Source organism: Salminus brasiliensis, chromosome 1 (assembly GCF_030463535.1).
Source record: "Salminus brasiliensis chromosome 1, fSalBra1.hap2, whole genome shotgun sequence".
Taxonomy (NCBI): domain Eukaryota; kingdom Metazoa; phylum Chordata; class Actinopteri; order Characiformes; family Bryconidae; genus Salminus; species Salminus brasiliensis.
Genome location: NC_132878.1, coordinates 88714266 through 88734473, shown reverse-complemented (window position 1 = coordinate 88734473; position 20208 = coordinate 88714266). Strand labels below are relative to the sequence as shown.

General features: G+C 40.2%; 1 protein-coding gene across 1 annotated transcript in view; it reads right to left on the bottom strand.

Moving 5' to 3' along the window:
• Positions 1–19430, bottom strand: part of rnf144b (ring finger protein 144B) — a 33053-nt gene extending 13623 nt beyond the window's left edge. Inside the window, exons 1-4 of the mRNA XM_072692286.1 lie at positions 19210–19430; positions 11823–12040; positions 10314–10418; positions 8813–8873 (exon numbers count right to left, since the gene is read on the bottom strand). Coding sequence (XP_072548387.1) covers positions 8813–8873; positions 10314–10418; positions 11823–11966 — 310 coding nt within the window. The 5' untranslated portion in view covers positions 11967–12040; positions 19210–19430. The remainder of the gene's footprint in view (positions 1–8812; positions 8874–10313; positions 10419–11822; positions 12041–19209) is intronic.
• Positions 19431–20208: the final 778 nt, after the last annotated feature.

Below are 20208 nucleotides of genomic sequence, written 5' to 3'. Positions count from 1 at the left end.
CAGCACTTTGGCAAACAGTACTCCAGCTTTCACTACTTTCCTCCTCTCCATACTTTTCAACTATTCTAGCACCATGCTGACATTGGAAATTGCAATGTAAGCTTTATCGGTGAAAAATGAGACTGAAATTAGAATAAAAATTAATTAGAATTAAAAAACAAACCTGTTAATTGACCTGTAGTACCTTCTAATGTCCACTCACGTTCACCGGGAACTTTATTAGTTATGCTATGCTATTTCTGTGTTGGGCCTCCCTTTGCTTTGTTCTGAAAACAACTTTCTTTGAGCTTCTGGTCCATGCTGACATGATTGGTTAACACAGTTCCTGCAGATTTATCATGCTGTGAATCTACCACATCCCAAATGAGTTCTACTGTATTCAGATCCAGTGACTGGGAAGGAAGCCACTGAACGTACTGTCATGTTGATAAAACCAGTTTGAGAGGGGTAAACTGTGATCATGAAGGGCTGCACATGGTCAGCATCAATACTTCTACAAAAAATTCTATGCCATTCAAGCGATGATTGACAGGTGTTAAGAGATTGGTATTAATGTTTTTTTGGCCCACACCATTACACACCACCTGGCTGGTGTACAGGGTTAGGTCCATGGATTCAAGCTGTTGGTGCCAAAATCTGGACATTGGATTTTGTCCTTTCCCATCTGTGTGCCTCGAGATTCATCAGACCTGGCTACACTTCCAGTCTTCAACTGTCCAGTTTTGGTGATCTGCAGCCTCAGCTTTCTGTCCTTGGCTGACAGAAGCAGAATCCAGCGTGGTCTTCTGCTGTTGTAGCCAATCTGCCTTAAGGTTGGATGTGTTGTGACTTCTGATATACTTGTCTGCTCACCACAATTGTACGGAGTGGCTATCCGAGCTGTACACACACACACACACACACACACAGACACACTAACCTTTCTGTCAGCTCCAACCAGTTTAAACAGCAAAGAGGGTTCCAAAAAAGGACTTCAATGAAATCAAGCTATTTTGGTTACCAGAATCTGGCCGAACACACAATTTCCTTATTGGTACCTCATTTATTTTACTGTAATGACGTAATACAAAATATCTGATGTCAAAAAAAAAGAAAAGAAAAAACAAATTTAACAGAAATGTAAAAACACAGAACGGAATCCACATTCATACAACACAGTATGTACATTCATTATAATACACAATAAGTCAATCAATCAAAGCCTTTGGTCTGGATCCCCACAAGAAAATGATCAAATCTGTAGCTGAATTACATTATATTATATATATTTGGATTACTGCTACAGTCCTGTCATATTCATACTTTAAACACAATATACAGTGCCGCTTCCATGAAGCACAACATGAAGATATAATATATATTTGCATTGGCCAAGAAAGGGTCACTCATGTCCCTTTTTTGCTGTTATATATTAAATAAACCATTTTTATGCATAATACGATGAAAGGCAAAAAAAACCCAGCAACTGCCAGATGCTGGAGACTGAGGCACTTTAGCGCCTGGCAAACCGGCCCAATGACCCCCCCCCCCCTCCATGCAAGCTGAATATGGGTAGAGTCAAATGTTTAGGCCTCCTCCTTTCACAGGTTTACACTGAACATTCAACCCCACCAGTGCATTTATATAAACATTAGGTGGGGTTGAATGGTCTGCCCAAATCACATACGAGCCCTTCATGTAGAGACCTGTGATACTGAACACTGAATCAAGTCTATGGTTATATTTTTAGTATTTAGCATCATTGATGTCATTCAATAATCTAAAGCAGGGGTGGGCAATTCCGGTCTGAGAGGGTCAGATTCCTGTAGGTTTTGTTGGTCTGTTATAGAAGGGAAATCAGCAAACAGTGCTAGACTCTGACTCCAGACCCAAAAACCACCTCCTTCAAGTTCAGTGCAAAGTCAAATGGCCATGATTTACCCTTGATACAATCAGCCAAGACATGTTTGGTATCGGAAGTTTGTCTTTAATTTAGAACAGGAGATGCTAGGCTAAAGTTGCCAACAAAGAATGGACTGTCACCAATCTTATCTCCCCGTAAATACACACGCCATAATGTCTCTCATCTCATCTCACTTAAAACAAACCCAGATCTTGTTGTGGATTTTTTTTGCTGATCAATGTGGTTTAGAAAAATCCTAGAGAGAGAAATGGTAGGGCTGCCTTTGTGAATAACCACTGCAAATTTAGCTTAAATGTTCAAATAAGATCCATCAATGCTGTTTTATAAAATTTCCTTAAAGCCAATTACACTCCAATGTTACAAACATCACCCTGAGTCAGGGCCATCCTCCCCAGCCAACAGATGGCTGCACCACTTAGGAGACCCTAGTTTTTATGTGAAAACTTGGACACATAGCACTGACAGTTTTTTAAGAAAATCAATGACGATTGTGGCCTGTATTTACAAAGATGAAATTGGTGACAGTTCATGTTCAGTGCTTGTTAGAAATGTCCCATCCTGAACTTCAGATACCAAACATGTCTGGGCAAACTGCATCTGGGCTAAGGGGCAAATCATGGCAATTTTATGTATTGCCAAACTAGTGCTGTAAATTAACATACACTGGCAGTTTAAAAGGTTTAACAGCTTTGGATTTGTACACATGTAGCCTCAATGAACTACCTGTTCTACTTCAGCAGTACAGCAGTAAGCTAACTGTTAATGCTGCATTTACATGTTGGTGTGGATTGCTATGGCATAACTAGAATAGCTGTGGCATGGTTTGCTGTGTGCAAGGTGATGGTGTTTGGCACTCTTGCATCTGGAAAGGGCTTTAAAAACATTGCGAAGTTTCTAGTTGTGAGGTTTTGTTCAAGAGTGGGGTTTGCTAAACACAACCTGATGCACCTGGACTTCTGCTGGGGAGGAGAGCTGCAATGTTCCTGTGTCTCTCCAATGTAAACAATGGTATATCCATTTACAGTCATAGTAAATGCAGCTTTAGTGAGTAACAAAAATATAGCAAGAAATGTTAACTAAAAAAAAAATAATAATAACAATAATAATTTAAACTGTATAGTTATGATGCAACCACATAACACACTTAGGGCTTATCACCAGCTCTATCCCAATTGTAGCATTTGTGGTGGTCCACATGAAGCTGTAGGCCTTTGCCATTTCGGTGGTCAAAGAGGTGCTCAGGATCAGCCTCTATGCACCCTTATGGTTCCCTTCAGCATGTTTCACTCAACAGCTGGCTGACCAACATCACTTTAAATTAAGCCATATGAAATAAGCTACTGACTAATTTATCTAAAGAAAAAATGAGTCAGCTGGATGATAACAGAGCTTCGTCTTCATTGTGGAGTGTTTGTGGTTAAATGTAAAATAAAAAGTACCATATATGAGATATGCTAAGCTCCTCCTCCACCTGCAAGCAGCTACTCTCGATTGTCTTGATTGGCCAGTTGCAGCACAAAAACACACTGTGAAACCTTGTATTCTAGAGGGTTCCTGCCTACACCACCTAAATGACATCACCTACTGAACGAGCAGTCTTGGAGGAGCACCGCAGAGCTTATGATGCCTACTGAAACTCTTACCTGGGGGTAGGGGTTTCAGTGCAATGACATACTTTTTACATTTGACATCTATTGTTGATGGCTTGTACCTTGAATTTTTAAAAGGAGCTTAAATTTTTTTTTAAATATCACGTATTACACTAAGAATCTCCAGTTAGCACATGTGGAACAAGGAGATTTGAGAAACGCCAAAGGACTACATCTGATTGGCTGAAAAGGTGCACATGTGCAGTGTAGAATGGAGCAATGGCAGCAGTCAAAGTAAATCAATAGAGTTCAGAGCTTGCCAATAGTCTATAACTGTTTTAATATAAAGAATCTTTCAATAAAGAAATGATATCCAATCAACACGACTTTAGTCAGTTACCAAACCCTAACAAAAAATGTCAAGGGTGGAGCTAAGTGTTAACCCTGTCCAACATACCATCTCCAACCCTTTCATCCAGCTTGCACTGAGGGGCTCCTCAACCACAGCACACTTTTGGCATGTAATAGCAGTACAGTACAGTAGATGGTGCTAGAGTGCAGATGATACAGCACTGCAAATACGAGCCGTGGTTTAGAAAGTATGTTACGCTACTGAATCCGGGGACTTCTGCTCTCTGGTCAGCTTTTTCTTCTTCTTTTTCTCTCCTTTCTTCCTATGGCAGGGCTTGCACACGCAGCACAGGATACATGGAGATGCCAGCAGAAGCAGAGGTGAGGTCACCAGCACGATGATGGTGACTCCCACAAGGATGCCCGCCACCTGCACAGAACAGAAAGCTGGAGGTTAGACTGGACAAACTTTAGGGGCACATGACCAACATTTTAATGCAGTCATTATAATAATAAACCTCTCTTTTTGCTGTAGAAATGAACAGACTGTTTTTGTTACTGTACCTTTAAGACTCATATATAAGATAGAGGATGATTTCTACTAGATTTCTACTAGATTGTAAAGCATTGTTCTGAGGATTTGAGCGACAAGAGCTTTAGTGAGGTCAGGATGATAACCACTCCACTTCATCCCCAGCTCATCCCAGAGAACACAGTTTCACTGCTCCAAAGCTCAATGCTGGGAGGCATAATACCCCCCTAACCCACACCTAGCATTAGGCATGGTGTCAATAGGTTAATAGGTTATTTGCTCCAGGTAGTCCTATTCTATTGACAGTACTTCTCTACAGGGACTAGACAAGCTGTGTGTGTGTGTGCGTGCATTTGTGCATCTGTGTCAGCAATGGATTCATTATAAGGGGTGTCAGCAATAATTTTGAATGATAGTTAATGTAAATACACTGGCATCAGAGAAACAGTATTTTTGTTAACAGGCGTTTTAGTTTTTTAGTATAATCTACTTTTTAATTATTTATATTTCATACTTAATAGCTCAACATGGTTTTGCATGATACCAAGGGGTGGCTATACAGTTTTACTACTTTATTAGTAGAGCTTGGCTGACTGAAGACATTTGTGGCCAGGGAGAAACTGTTTAAACCATTAATTTAATTTTTAATAAAACCACAGCACATAAAAAATTTAATTACTACAGAACTGCTTTACACTCTGTACTTTACACTCTGTAGTTTTGTTTTCCTCTGCACTAGAAAACCACATGATTCCAGTCACATGAATAATCTGATGAGTTGAAGCTGATCTGATACAGCAAGTAGAATGACCATACGTCCTCTTTTTAGTGGACATGTCCTCTTTTTGGGATGTTTGCTTCTACATTCTGTGTACAGACTTTTGCTGCTTCATACAAGTCTCTTTCAGCCCCGCCTTCTCACCACCACAAATGGTCTGTAAATATCTACATCTGCATGCAACCATGGCCACACTGCTTCCCACAACAGGCAATTTACCACAGCCTGGAAAATGCCTAAAAGGTACTGCAAATAAACACAAATTCTAATCCAAATATGTTAAAGATCCAGTGCAACTGTCCTTTTTATTTCTATATATTTCTTATTTTTCATGCTGAACTGTACTGAGCGCTACTGAGTTGCAAAACTATGTTTGGGAGTTGGGGGGGTTCATTAACCAAGAAAATATAAACATTTTAAAACAGAAATAACCCTTTAAATAACCCTTTATCTAAACAGAATAACCCTTTACCTGTGTCCTGTTCCACATGACAGAGGCTCTGGAATGTCCCAGCTTATTGCGGCAGGGTCCTTTGTCGTAGTGTCTCAGGAAGATGTCGCCCTGCAAATCACAAGAAGGTTTATGGCTTGAGCTTCTACGATTCTACATATTTAAACTTCCTGGAATGAAATATGTGTAAAAGGCACACTCACATCAAGATTCTGCAGGCAATACCAGCAGAAGGTGTGTTTGCAGCTTTTACACAGCATTTGAGCACAGCCCTGGTTACGCTCAATGTAGACTCCACACTTGGGGCACTGTTTGATGGCTGCTTCAGAGTCAGAACTGGGTTGACCACTGGACAGGGAAGACAATAAGGCATTAAGTAACTTGGATAGGCTCGGGTGGCATAATTACTGTATCAGGACATGTCTAATAAATTGCATGTATAGACAAAAGTTTGGAAAGTGTGTAACAGAAAGGGTGATGAATATAAACAATTTATGTTGAGTATTTCTAATATTAATACCATTTCTCACACTTACCTGCCATTGGCAGGTGAAACCACTAGGGGCTGGTGCTGGGAACAGGCGTGTCTGTCCTCCCATGGTTCCCTGCAGCTGCAACAGAACACGGCGTGGCACATGGGGCAGGGCACCGGCACCACTCCGCCTTCTGCACTAGGCATCACACTGCATACTGCCTGGCAGTCCAACACTGGACACCAAGCTTTATTGGGGTCCAATTGTACTCCTAACAGAGATATTTAAAAGGTAGTGTTGTAAAATGCAATGTCATTAATGCACATTATTAACCCTGAAATACATGAGTGTGTCTCCATCCATTTCTACATAGACTATTCTATAACTGCCCAAAAGTTTGGAATAATTCATCATAATAGTATTTTTTTTTTTGCACAAGCACTTGGTTGTGTACGAGTAATAAAATAGCTTAAGTGAGTAAAATAAGTATATGTTTCTCAAATGACAGAAAGCTGCATGTCAAAAAATGATGTTATAATTAATTTAACATGCTTTGAATGTCAGAATACTCTGCGTTTCAAAGGTGATAATCAAATTTGAAGGGGAAAAAAAAAATCTATAAATGTCTATAAATGAATAAATTGCAGTCTACATATTATTTAAGTTGTTTTAAAAATGATAACACTAAATTCTAGACATGTTTTAGAACACCAGCTGGCCTTGCTACTTCCCTGTTAACAAAAACAGCACTTCCCCTAGTCTGCCCATCAGATGCAATGCCTGCATGCACACTTTTCGGACTTTCCAACATGTGACGGGCATTAGCTACAGCATTAACTCAAGCATTAGCAGCCGATACTACTCTGCTCTCCGTCTCCCTGGCCAGAGGAGATCAAGCATGTTTGGAGAGCTTTGGCCCTGCAGACAGGACTGGTGGTTCAGGGAAATACCTTAGCTTTGCTATTCTGAATAAGCTCATTGTCTGCTGCTCTGCTGGTATTTTGCCAATTACATAATGCGAAGTATGACGTGCAGTTTGGCTGTACACTGGTTTAGCTGCAATTCTAACTAGAGCTCTGTAAGAATTTGCAGCTTTATGAGGCAAACATGAGATTTAACTGATGCTATTTTTATCTGGATACAGATTTCTATCTAATATCTGAAAGTTGAAAATGACATTATTTATTATGGTTAGAATAATGTATAAAAGGTCTTAATGACCCTTGTTAAGCATGTGAAGCCTGTCGCCTTGTAAGATTTTCTCATGTAATCCCAGCCAATGGCTGGATTCCAGGCCTACACGCTAGGCTACTTAACATGCACTTGTCACCTTGGAGGGAAGAAATGTCACCAACTGACTTGTTGCAATGGTAACTGGAATTGATTATATACTCCTGTGGCAATTAAACTGTATACCGTAATACATTTATCCATATAGCATACATACATTTACAATTCATCTTTATATTAAGTATAAGTATCCACACTATATTATATATCTACAAATTTCAAGTTTCACTGCAGACCATTACTTTATCAGCCCCCCTCTGGGAAAGGGCAAGCTTAGAGGAAAAGAGGTGGTGGCTGGCTTTGCACATCCTTACCCTCCTACTGTTGGGGGCATTGCTAGTGCTAGGGGGAGTTATGAAGGGGTGGGTAATTGGCAGTACCAAAATGGAAGGGAAAAAAAAATTATGAGATTATGTACTTTGATGTCAACTGTCAACCTGTAGGTCCCATGACACTGATTGATGGAGCCTCCATTTGTAAATTATTTAGAGGACAGTGGAACGGCTGATTTCTAACTGTTCTGAGATCTTTTTAAATGCCTTCCCAGACTCCTCTGCATCTTCAACCTTCTTTCTGAACGTGTTTGAAAACTCTGAGAGTATATGGTGATAGCACTTCAACAATCAAGAGCAAACCAAACTAAATGTCTGCGGTCAGACATGCGTCTCCAAAATCCCCTCTAACCATGTTCTAATCATCTGCAGCTGATGTGCTGCAACTGATTCTTATTTTACACTTCAACTGCATTTCTGTTAATTTTATTCAATTTTACAGATTCTTTAAAGGTTATTTCTTCAGTTGTAGGTGTGCATGAAGAACAAATGTCCAGATATTTACATTTTTTCATGGTTTGTCCTCATTTTTTCATGACTGTCAGCATTTCTAATAAATTTGACACCATTGCAGTGTCTGAAACACTGATATTTTTCATAGAGTATCTGACAGTACCGCACTGGTGTCACTGCTGTGCTAAGATGGACCCAACACCCAAATGATATCTGGTCAGTGGTGGTCCTATAATGGTCTCTGCACTAATAAATGTGCTACAGGGCTACAGTCAGAAAATCTACAAAGTGCACCTATATGGAAGATGTGTGTGCCTTTGCACATCTGTGTCAGCAACAGGTGCAACTTCAAGTAGCTGAAGGTATTCACTAAAAGACGTCTCCATAAACATTAAGAAGGGCAGGAGTGTTTTTTTCTTGCCACTGGTCTGCTCAGACACCAACCTCTGTAAAGCTGCTTTGTGGCATATGTTAAAAGCACTAAATAAATATATGTCACCTTGAACAAACTTAAATACAAATTAATACAAAATTAAATATTAAATGTTTAAAGTGTACCAAAGGAGGCTTTGTGTACATTATATTATATAATTATGAGGAGTTGCTGCTCATAAGGAACACCCAGAACCCAGAAAGATGCTCACACACACACATACACACCTCTTTCAAATTTGAGCCGCCGGTAAAGCTCGACTTCATCACTTGAGGCAAAAGTGGTAATCTGTATGAAACAAGGAAATTAACAGTGGCATCAGTGCAAACAGTAACTACAGCAACACGGTTCTACAGCGGAAAACAAACTCACACGTTACATAAGCCTTAATAAAGACAACAGAACCGGCTTCATATTCCTGTGATATTTTCGTTGTAATATATGATTGACCATAAGGCAAAAAAAGCATTAGCTTGGGCAGGAAAAACTGGAGCTTTATGACAAGATAAGCCAATATTTTATCATCTAAAGCATCCAAAACACAAGCAGTTCACATTCAGATTTGACACTTTAGATCAAGAATAAATGTGGTCAAGTAATGCAATGTAATCCACATACAGTGCTGTCTGTGCAAGTCTGTTAACCCTTCACAATCTTCTATAGTATTTCTGCAAAAATATTTTCTGTAATGTGATCAGATCTTAATCACAAGTCCTAAAACTAGATTAAGAACCCAGTTAAAGAAGCAAAACAAATCATTATAGTTTACTGAGCAAAATTAGCCAACATTAAATATCTCTGCTGGAAGAAGTATGTGAGCCCTTGTTTTAAGTACCTGGTGAGACTCCCTTGAGCCGCAATAACTGTAACGAAATATTTCCAGTAGTACATTCAAAAAAAGTCAGCAGGAATCCGGCCCTCCCCACTTTAAAATAGATGAAGATCTGATCACATTTCAAGTCATATTTGGCCAGAAATGAATGGAAATCATCAAAAATGTTATCTAATAAAATAGTTTCATTATCTTACACTGAACGTTAAGAATCGTATAACAGAAGTAGAAAACAAAGTTACCTTATTGAAAAAGCAAGATTTTTTTTTTTGACACTGCACAAAACAATGAGCATCATGTGACCGCTGTGATGACAATATATTGTGCAGCCCCATTGTTTCAATACTAGACATTAAGACATTTTTAAGTATTATTTTCACCCAATTTACCAGATTTAAATCTAGACAGTATAAAGCTATTACAAAAATCATAACTTACATGAATAATGCACTTTTGTATTATATTGTGCATTAAATTAAGTAAATAAACAGTAATTGTGCATTAAAAGGTGCAAATGTCTTCTCTATTAAGGGTATGATTTTACATTTATTAAGAAAATCAGCAATACATGCAGTTTGACCAGAGGTGTAACATATGGGATATATAAGGGTGTTAGTATTGATAATAATATCAATATTTTGAAGTATCAGGACATCCCACTGTTCCTTTATTCAGTTTTTATGCATTTGATGATGTGTTTTTTATACTATGATAGTTTTACTAAAATTTGTGATATGCATCATATCGCCAGGTTCCTGCCAACACACAGCCCTAACATTCCTGACAAAGAATTTTAAAAAAATCTGCATTTGAATGTATGTGTGAGTGTGTGTGTGTGTGTGTGTGTGTGTGTTTGTGTGTGTGTGTGTGTGTGTGTGTGTGTGTGTGTGTGTTACCTCAGAGTCCAGAAGAGGTCCTGGGTGTTTGCAGGCCAGGTCAGGGCAGGTAATGGGAGCACCAGCCCCGTCATGTATGGCTAGCTGCACATACTGACGCAAGCACTGTAATCAGAACACACGACGGTTTCACTGTATTGTTCTCATCAATGGCACCAATCTACTCACACACAGACAACGAGGTGGCAACGACCTGCAATTAATAAACCCTGCTTCACTGCTAGAACCAGTTTATCACATTACCCAAACAAAGCACCCAAGCAAACTAAAGCATCTGACGCCTTTCAGTGCAATCTGTGGAGCAACTTGTTTGACACTCCTGTGGAGGAGGATTACACTTAATCGTGGAGTGTAAAAGACAAGTGAGACAGGGCTGCATTGTGCTTGGTGCTCTGGTTACTGTTTGCCTCTTGACCTTGTACAGTGAGACCGCAGGCACAGAGATAAGCATCTGCACACCCACAACAGACCACAGTTGCTCGTTTGTGTGTGTGTGTGTATGGGAGCGTGTACATTTGTTTCTGTCAAGAGGGAAAATAGTTTCTCAGTCTTCAGTAACAGGGCGGTAATAATGAGGCCTTCTATTCTATAGGAGAAGAAATACTGCATTTATTTTTCAATTTTATTCAAATGTTCAAAATTAATGTTTTTAATAAGATAATCAAAATTGTTGCACATGGTTGTACAAAAGGATTGTATTTTGATGATAAAACTGTGCAACTTCACATAATAAAGTACATGGACAAAAGTATTGGGACATACTGTATTTTTACTAATTGTTTCTTCTAAAATCAAGGGTATTAAATACCCTTGATTTTAGTATCTGTCTCTACTGTCCAGGGAAGAAGGCTTTCTACAAGATTTTTTAAGAGCAACAACAAGAGCATTAGTGAGGTCAGGATGTTGCATTATCACCATCCCACCTCATTCCCAACTCATCCCAAAAGTATTGGATGGAGCACCATCATTCCAGATAGCACAGTCCCACTGCTCTACAGCTCAATGCTGGGGGTCTTTTTACCCCTCTAGGCCACACCTGGTATTAGGCACTAGTTCATGTTTATCTGCTCCAGAGAATCCTATTCTATTGGCAATACTTCTCTACGGGGATTAGACATTTTTGCATTTGCACATCTGTGTCAGCAATGGGTGCAACTTAAAGTAGCAGAATGCATTCATTAGCAAGGTTGTCCACATATAGGGTTGGACATATAGTGTATATATATTTTTTGTTTTTATTTAGATTTATGTAGCATGATCTCCCATCCTGACAAGTAAGTATCCTATACAACCCGGTTTACCAGATCTGAATCTACGCTGTATAAGTTATTAATAAATTATATGAATTTTCCACTTTTACATGAATACTGCACTTTTGAACAGTACTATGCCCCTAAGAAACCTTTTTGAAGCTTTGAGGACACTGAGCTGTCTGCAGTCTGTCTTCTATCATACAGATACTGTGTCAGGTGTCCTTAGAACACCTCTGAGCTGCGATTACATCTTTACCTGAGTACAGAACACGCAGCCGCAGGAGCGCAGTCTGCTGGTCTCTGGCGCAGGACAGTCGCTCAGACACAGTTTGCAATGCACCACAGCAGCCTCTGTCTGAACAGGGGAATCGGAGACATCCGCCATGGTGGTGACGGACATGGCCTGTATGCTTTCGTGAGGCTGCTGTTCAGCCCCTTAGTCTGAGGAGCGAGGGAATGATGTCCTCCATGTTCCTGAAGGGCATGGGAAAAAACAGAGAGGAATGAAAGAGGATAAACAGCTGCGATAGACAGACTGCAGCACTCCTGATCTGTGTGTGTGTCTGTCTGTGTCTGTGTTTTGTGTGTGTGCTGGAGGGATGCAGGTCAGTAAATGGAACACAAGCCTCCTTTGTGGTGCTTGCGTGTGTGTGTGTGTGTGTGTGTGTGTGTGTGTGTGTGTGTGTAGGTAAACATAATGTAATAGGTGAAAGTGCATTACAGTGACCATGAGTACAATGTGGTGCTCAGACCATTTAATTGCATGCTTTGCAAGTACTTAGAGAAATTACTGTTCGGCTGAGTAACCTTTAATAAAACTGTTTGAAAACCATAATTCATATCTCCACTCCTCCCCTCTTCAGGTAATTGCGGAGAGCTAGATGCAGGCTTTTATTAGGTCTAGAAATATAGTTAATTAGACGCATCTCAAAAAAAAAAAAAAAGGGCCATAAACCATGGCTATTCAACTAAACACAGCCCAGGCGTCTGCAAGTGCTTTGAGTGTCTGAGGTTTATGAGGATATAAGGACAGTGTAGCTAACAAGTAATAGAAGCTTATACTCCTTTATCTGGCACAGAGTAAACTGCACACCTATAATCAAACGATCCATAAACAAGGTAGATGTGTTAAAGGCCCAGGGAATTATGCAAAACTGAGCCTAATGTATTATGTTGGGGTGAAAGAAAATATCAATATATAAAAGTATCATCAACATTATGTTTTGTAATACTGTATCTATTCTCAAAAACACCCCATCTATTTCTGCTAAGTAGTTTACAGGCAAAGATGGATGGCAAACATCTTTACATCTATAATATCTGTCTCTTACAAATTGACATACATACATACATACATATATATATATATATATGGTAACTCTCAATGGTGGTTAATGTAAAAAGATTTTATTCCAAGTCTATTGGTCTATTCATCTTTCAACTGAGATACAATGTAAGAATTACCAGATTCAAATTATATCGCACAAAGATAAAGGACAAAACTGGAGATACAAGTTTTTGTGCAAAAATTACTCTCTTCCAGAAAGCAGCGCTCATGTACTGAAGTCTAACTTGCGTTTATAACCCAGCATTCTCTACCAGACTGAAAACCCATGTTATCTTTCCAGGTGCTGTTTAGAGTACATGTGAGGTTAATGAGCCGTCATTAGGGCTGGACGATATGCTTAAGAGAAATGGCGATATATGATACAACATGACCAAAACTTTAACAAAGTATAATGTTAAAGTATCAGCGTTTATTCATAACGCCAAAAACATAGCATTTTAGTGCAGCAGGATTACGGCACAAAAAAGTCTACATTCAATTTATTCTGGTAATGTGAACATAGCCAGGCTGAAGTGACTCTAATCCGATTTCTTTGCCTGAATATGTTGTGTGGACATGTCAAATCCGCTCTTTTCAAGTCAGATTTAAGTCACTTTCATATGTGGTCCTAGATCGGATCCATATTCGATTAGTGGGCACGTGGCATGAACGTGAACGGTCAGATTGGGTTTCATGCAGCTTTTTGCCTGTACGCTTGCTATCATCAGCCAGCAGGTGCAGCGCGGCAAAACAACAATGGAGGAGGCGTTCACATTATAGTCTGATAGAGGTCACTTCAATATGAACCAACAAGATTGATCAGAGCCAAATCCGATCTGAGCAAAAAGGCAGAACTGATTAATGAGGTGTGTAGGTTGAACGTAGCCACCATTACATTTATAATCCTCTATAATTGCTAAATTTCTTACATTTTTCCCCATATTGGAAAATCCCTAGGAAATAGTTTCTAAAGTGTGAACAGTCAACAAAAGCCGGTGAACAACAAGAGCAGCTGAACTGTTTGCAGCAGAGAAGCATCTGCCCGAGGCCAAAACACACAGTGGTGAGCCTTTCCCACCCAGAGCGAAATTTACTTTAAGAGCATACAAGTTGTCGAGTGAAGTGAACAACAGTTCATGATAAAACTGGAAGAAAAGGCTGACAAATCTATAAGCCACAACAGACCTGACTTTAATAAAGAGCAACAAAATATGATCTGAATGAATACATCAATCAATATTCAATAAGCAACTGCATTTATTACTAATATTCACCACAGTACATCTATTTTTACATATTTCTGCATATTTAATTGCTAAGCTGCAAACAAAGTCATGCAGAGTGGAAGTTCACTGTAGACAGACATGCGGAGACAGATTTCTTCACAGTGGTGGTGAACAGAACTACAGGTCATGATGACAACACAAATATATACAAACCCATCAGATTTGATAGTGATGTTGATGCGGTAAGCCTGCGCAACTATTTCGCTTGCAACATCCTGCATATATAAACTACATGGCCAAAAGTATGTGGACGCCTGACCATCACCCCAATGAGAACTTGCTGGATGTCCAATTCCAAAACCAGAAACATTATTATGGAGTCACCCCTGACTCTGATCCCTTCTTTGCAACTACAACAACCTCCACTGTGTGTGTCTGGTGTGACATTTTGTGCCTGTTCAGTAAAAACAGCACTTGCAAGGTCAAGCACAGGTGCTGGACTGACGTTTGGAACTGGTGCAAAAGAGGACACACACTATACGAGGATTTTTACACACTACACGCTTCAACAGGTGATCTAGAGCTTCGCCATTGAGCTGTTGTTGCTCCATGAGGCTTCCACTTCATAAGAAGAGCACTTTTAGTTGGCTAGGGCAGCTCTAACAGGGTAGAAATTTAACAAACTTGTGACTTGTGGTAAAGGTTTTATCCTATCCCAGTGCCATGTTTAAAGTCACTGAGCTTTTCGGTACGACCTATTCTTCCCACAAGGTTTCTCTGGGAGTACTTCACGGTTATTTGCTTGAAGTTATACACCTGCTGGCAATGGGTGTGGTTGACATCTCAACTCTATCATTAGGAGGGTGTACACATACTTTTGCCCATATAGTGCACCTACCTGTCTACCGAGCATGCATGCTTCAGGTCTCATCTTAAGACAGTGTCTCAGGCATTAAGCAGTGTACTAATTCTGAGATGCAGCTTTAAAGGAATTTAAGTGTTACAGCATCTATTTCCATTCACCACCACTGCAAACAACTCCTCCTCCTCAACCCTGATCCATGTTAAACCACTCTAAATAAGTTTACTTCTCCACGACTGACCTATTCAAGACCAAATTTAGAAATATCAGTGGAATTCCCCTTTAGGAACTACAGCATTCAAGCAACGTGTGTGGCCCTTAGTGTATACTGAGTATTTTACTATTGCTTTGAACGTTGCTTGGCCTCCCATGGTTTAGATGGAGAGCTAACTGTTTTACAGTATGATACTGGATGAGCCAAACACACTGATAACAGAAGCAACAAAAAGACAGTAGATGTTCACAGAGAAACTGCCTCGTAGATAAGAAAAAGGTTACCACCATCACTCAGAATGACATAGCTGGTCCGGTGAGCTCATCAAATACAGGCACCAATTATTTAAAGCCTAAACAAATCCACGGTTAGAGTGTTCAGATGTTTGTTGACTGTAACTAAGCAGGCTTGGAGCGAATTGTAGTGTAACCAGGACAGGTTTAGCCAGAGGAGCCGAAGAGATGGTGGCCTACAGAGCTAATGCTCTTCTCGATACGCTAGTATAGCCAGCAATTAGGGCTGCACAGTAAATCGTTTCAGCATCACTGCAGAACATGCAATGTCACATATGGGAATTTATATCATACACATTATGACATTAAGCATTCATAATATCATGATATGTTGGACTTCTGGAGAAATCTGGTGACAATTCCTGTACTTTTTAATATTACAATTTTTAATCTAAAAGAAAATATAATTTTTTCCCCAATATTGTGCAGCCCTACCAACAATCACTGGATATCGGGCACTTTGGCCCAATAGGCAGACTTGATAATACCATAATCTGGGATCAAGCTAGATTACAGGAACCTAGCCACCATAAAACAGAAAAGAAAGGGACCAACAGAATGAGTAGCTGAAATACAGCTGATCATGTATCGTCTGCATTTTGAACTATAATAATAACAACAACAATAATAACAATAATTTAATCATGCTTAGATATAAATAACCTAATAAAATAAACCAAATGAGTTTGATTATACTGTACAACAGACAGGTTCTAAGAAGTCTGTCTTCTATAAAAGATATGCTTGCCTCTGTACCATACATATAATAGAAGCTCAGTAAAAATAATAATAATGTGTCAGATTCACAATGTTCTGCAGAGCGGGAACAAAATAAAGTAAGCATGTGGATTTATGCCAGCACAATCCCAATCGATGTGACCAACATTACTGCCCTAAATATACACTGCATCTCTGCAAGCCCCATTGATCAATAGGGCACGTGCAACAACCTAACACTTGAGTGTGCACTACTGCCTTTCTGTCGCGTCATTCTCAAACCGAGCCAGCATGACCTCGGCCTTAAAACGCACACACATCTCCCGCAGTCTCGCCTCTCCCACAGTGATAACATAGCAACATGACAGTAGTAACAGAAAGCATAATCAATATTTACTACCAATACAGCCATCAACCAAACACATCAGTGGAAAGTCTCTGAAACGTCTGCCCATGTCACTGGTGACCCCAGTCGTGTCCTCCGGTAAAATGTCCCCAGTGTTGAATTTCAACTCTTTTATAGTGCCCAGCTAAAGCTGCATATGGTAAAAGGTCAAAAACCTAAAAACACATCACTGAAATACTATACAAATACTGTTAAATGTTCAAAACTCAATGTACTCAGTGTACTCATTTTACTTCATTATACAACGAGCCATAACATTAACAGTGTGATTATCTTCATATACAGTGGCAAGGGATGAGGTCTGCATATCAGGCAGCAAGTCCTACGGCCAGTTCTTGAAGGTGTTGGGTTAAAAGCAGGAAAAATGGGCAAGCACAAGAATCTGAGACACTTTGACAAGAACTATATTGACTAGACTAGACGACAGAGTCAGAGCATCTCCAAAACACCAGGCAGGTCTTGTGCAGCGTTCCCGGTACGCAGTGCTCAGTATTGACCAAAAGTGATGAAGAAAGTAAACCACCAGTAAGACACTGTCAGGGTCATTGGGCACCAAAGGTTCATTAGTATGATCCATGGAGGCCCCACCTCACAACATACAGGACTTAAAGGATCTGCTGATAATGACCACAGGATGGCCTAAAAGGTTATGTGTAGTCTTGCTTCCAATGGTCAGGTCTATTGTGGTGGTACACGGAGGACCTACTCCGTTTTAGGCAGGTGGTGTTAATGTTATGTTTGATTAATGATATGGTTTTTCAAGCACAATACTTGTAAGTGTATATTAGCTTGAAGCTAACATATTAGCCAATGGTCATCATGAAATATTGTGCTTTTATAATGTTGAACACATGAACAAACTAAAACTGAAGTTATTATCATACTAACGTAATAGATAAATATAAAGATGAAGATATTAACCTGCCAAAGCAGCCAGTTGATCTCTTGTTTTTGAGACATTATAAATGCAACGTCACAAAAGCAAAGACATTTGCATATCTTACTACTCGACCCACAGCAGCTTCGCCTCACCCAATCCTGATAAACTAGAACGGTTAAAGTGTTTCAGCCCAGGCTGCTTTTAAAATCAGTCACAATACATGGCAGCCAATCAGAACAGAGGTTATTTACATATGTCTATTTTTTTCTTCTTTTATTTAAAACATAATGTGAATCTAGCAGCTTTTATTTTGGGTCGTTTTGGTTTCTTGTTTTGACAAATGGACCAATAGATACGCTCCCAAAATGTTACATTGACTTCCACTGAAAGTTCTTCTCCTCTGAAGTTGCTATTTGGAGATACAAGATTTTGCGATGATTTACTGATGCGGTGTTAAAACAGCATGTTGTATGAAGTTCTAAATGATAGAGAGGTTATGCATCGCACTGTTATTGGTTAATGGACCATTTCATCTACATATCGTCGCTGTCCAATGAAAAATGAAAAACATGTATCTCCAAAGTAATGACATTACAGGAGAAGGCAAAAACACTCTTAACAAATTCGAAGTAATTTAGAGCATTTCTACTGGTCAGCTCATCCAGACTTATTTACACAGCATACAGAAGCAGCTACAGGGTTAAAACTAAGTAGAAAACTAAAAAGGAGCATAAACGGAAATGCATGTTTTTCACTGGGCAGCAGCGATTTACTGCCGTTCTCATCCAGAGTGACTTACATAGCACCAGGTTAGACAGCTGTTTAGTCTTGTCCGTGGACTGGTGTTGTGTGGGGTGCTCTCCCACCCAAAGAATCAAAGCGTAGTCTGCCACACAGGAACTTGTGGTGTTATCCACTACACCACCCTACACTCAAACATTAAGATGCTGCAGATGGTTCTTTGAGGGACGTCACAGAAGAACCACCGTTAAACGACTACCGCAGGTCTTCATTTCTGCACCTACACGTGTTAATCCAACACCTGGCATTATTGTGTGTTTCCAGGCACCTTTTAAAGGGAAGGGATTCACATGATACTGTTAGTTGAGTTCTAGACCGATCCAGCAGACTAAACATCTCATAAAGAAGTCCACTAAGGTGACTACTCCTTTTCAGAGGGTACAAAGAGGCCTCTGTTGAGTCAAGAGACCTGTCTATCACCTCTGCCAAAACGGCTGATTGAAATAAGCTCAGCAAACAGCTGCTTTTTTCCCTGTTTTTTTAATTTTGAGGTTTATAAGACTTGGTTATACGCTGGTAGGTAGGTATATCTACCTTCACTGGAGCACAGTAGTCTAGCAGCTTGAAAAACAACATCTTAGCTGTAAGCTGTTAAAGCCCTTTTTGGCAGCCAGTTAAGGTCAAACAGTCACTCTGGCAGCTCGGTGGGAGCAGCCTGAGCAGCTTCAGTGTATTTCTGCATGGGAGAGAATGAACTAGAACTTAGCTAATAAATCAATAAATCAATAAATCAAATATTCTGACTTAGTTTCAAGGTTAAGGGTGAATTCACACCCTTCAGACACTGACACACAAACCTCTGTTAAACGCTGCCCTTGCCCTTATGTAGCACTATAGCCCAGCTTTGACTACCACTAGCTCACTGGCCACTGTTATGAGTAACGACGCCTATAACACGGGGGGGAAGGAGCCTTTACCGGTGGGCTGCTGCTGCTGCTGCTGCTGCTGCTGCTGCTGGAAGACGCCCTGGGACCTGCAGTGATTTCCACTCGAGCCGAGGAGACACATGCGGAGAAACACGTAGTTAGAGACCCTCTGCTTCCCGTCGGTAGACACACGGAGCTCCGCTCGATGTGCCTAGATAAGCCTTGAACGGGTACAAACCCTCCGTCTGCCGCCGCCTCCTTTTTTGAGTGGGTCTTTTGTCATGATGCCGAAAGGTGAGTTTTTAATCACACCCGTATTCAGGCAAGCACCGCCTTCCGCGCCTTACCATTGGCTAGTAGTTTATGGACGAGCCAATCAAAGCGCTGGCCGGTGATCCCGCCAGCCAATCGCTGCGCAGCCAGGGCGGGACTAGTCTGAAAACGGGTGGAAATTAACAATAACACAACGGTGAGACTTCCTAGTTCCTAGTATTGACTGTACACACAAGCAGCAAAGATTTTGAAGTCCTGTGTATCTTATTTTTTTTCAACACCTTCAAGGAGACTCAGAGCTGATTTGGAGAAAGATGTATATCTGCATTCTGCCGTGTTAGCACTGATAGTCCATTCTGTATAAATCCTATTTCTCAGTCCCTAAAGCCACGTGTACAAGAACATAGACATAGGCTTGGTTCAATAAGTCATTCCATTTAGTAATAGCCCGGATATGCGTTTTCTAATGCCAGATAATCATCCTCTGATATTTTAATCTATTATGTGTCCAACAGATGGCAGTAATGATCAAACTGCAGTTAGGACCCCAATGTCAGGCCTTGGACATCCAAGCTGCACTTAGGCCTACACTTGGGAAAGTTTCAGATGCAAGTCAGCCAACCTTTTCAAGTGAATCAAGTATCCCCAGAGGCGTGACCATGTGGAATGTGGCCTGCTGCCGTCTATCAAGCCTTCTTCATAGCTAACCCCAGCAATCACATTTATTTCAGTTCTATCTGATCTACCAAACATCTACCAAATGTTTCTGAACTTCTT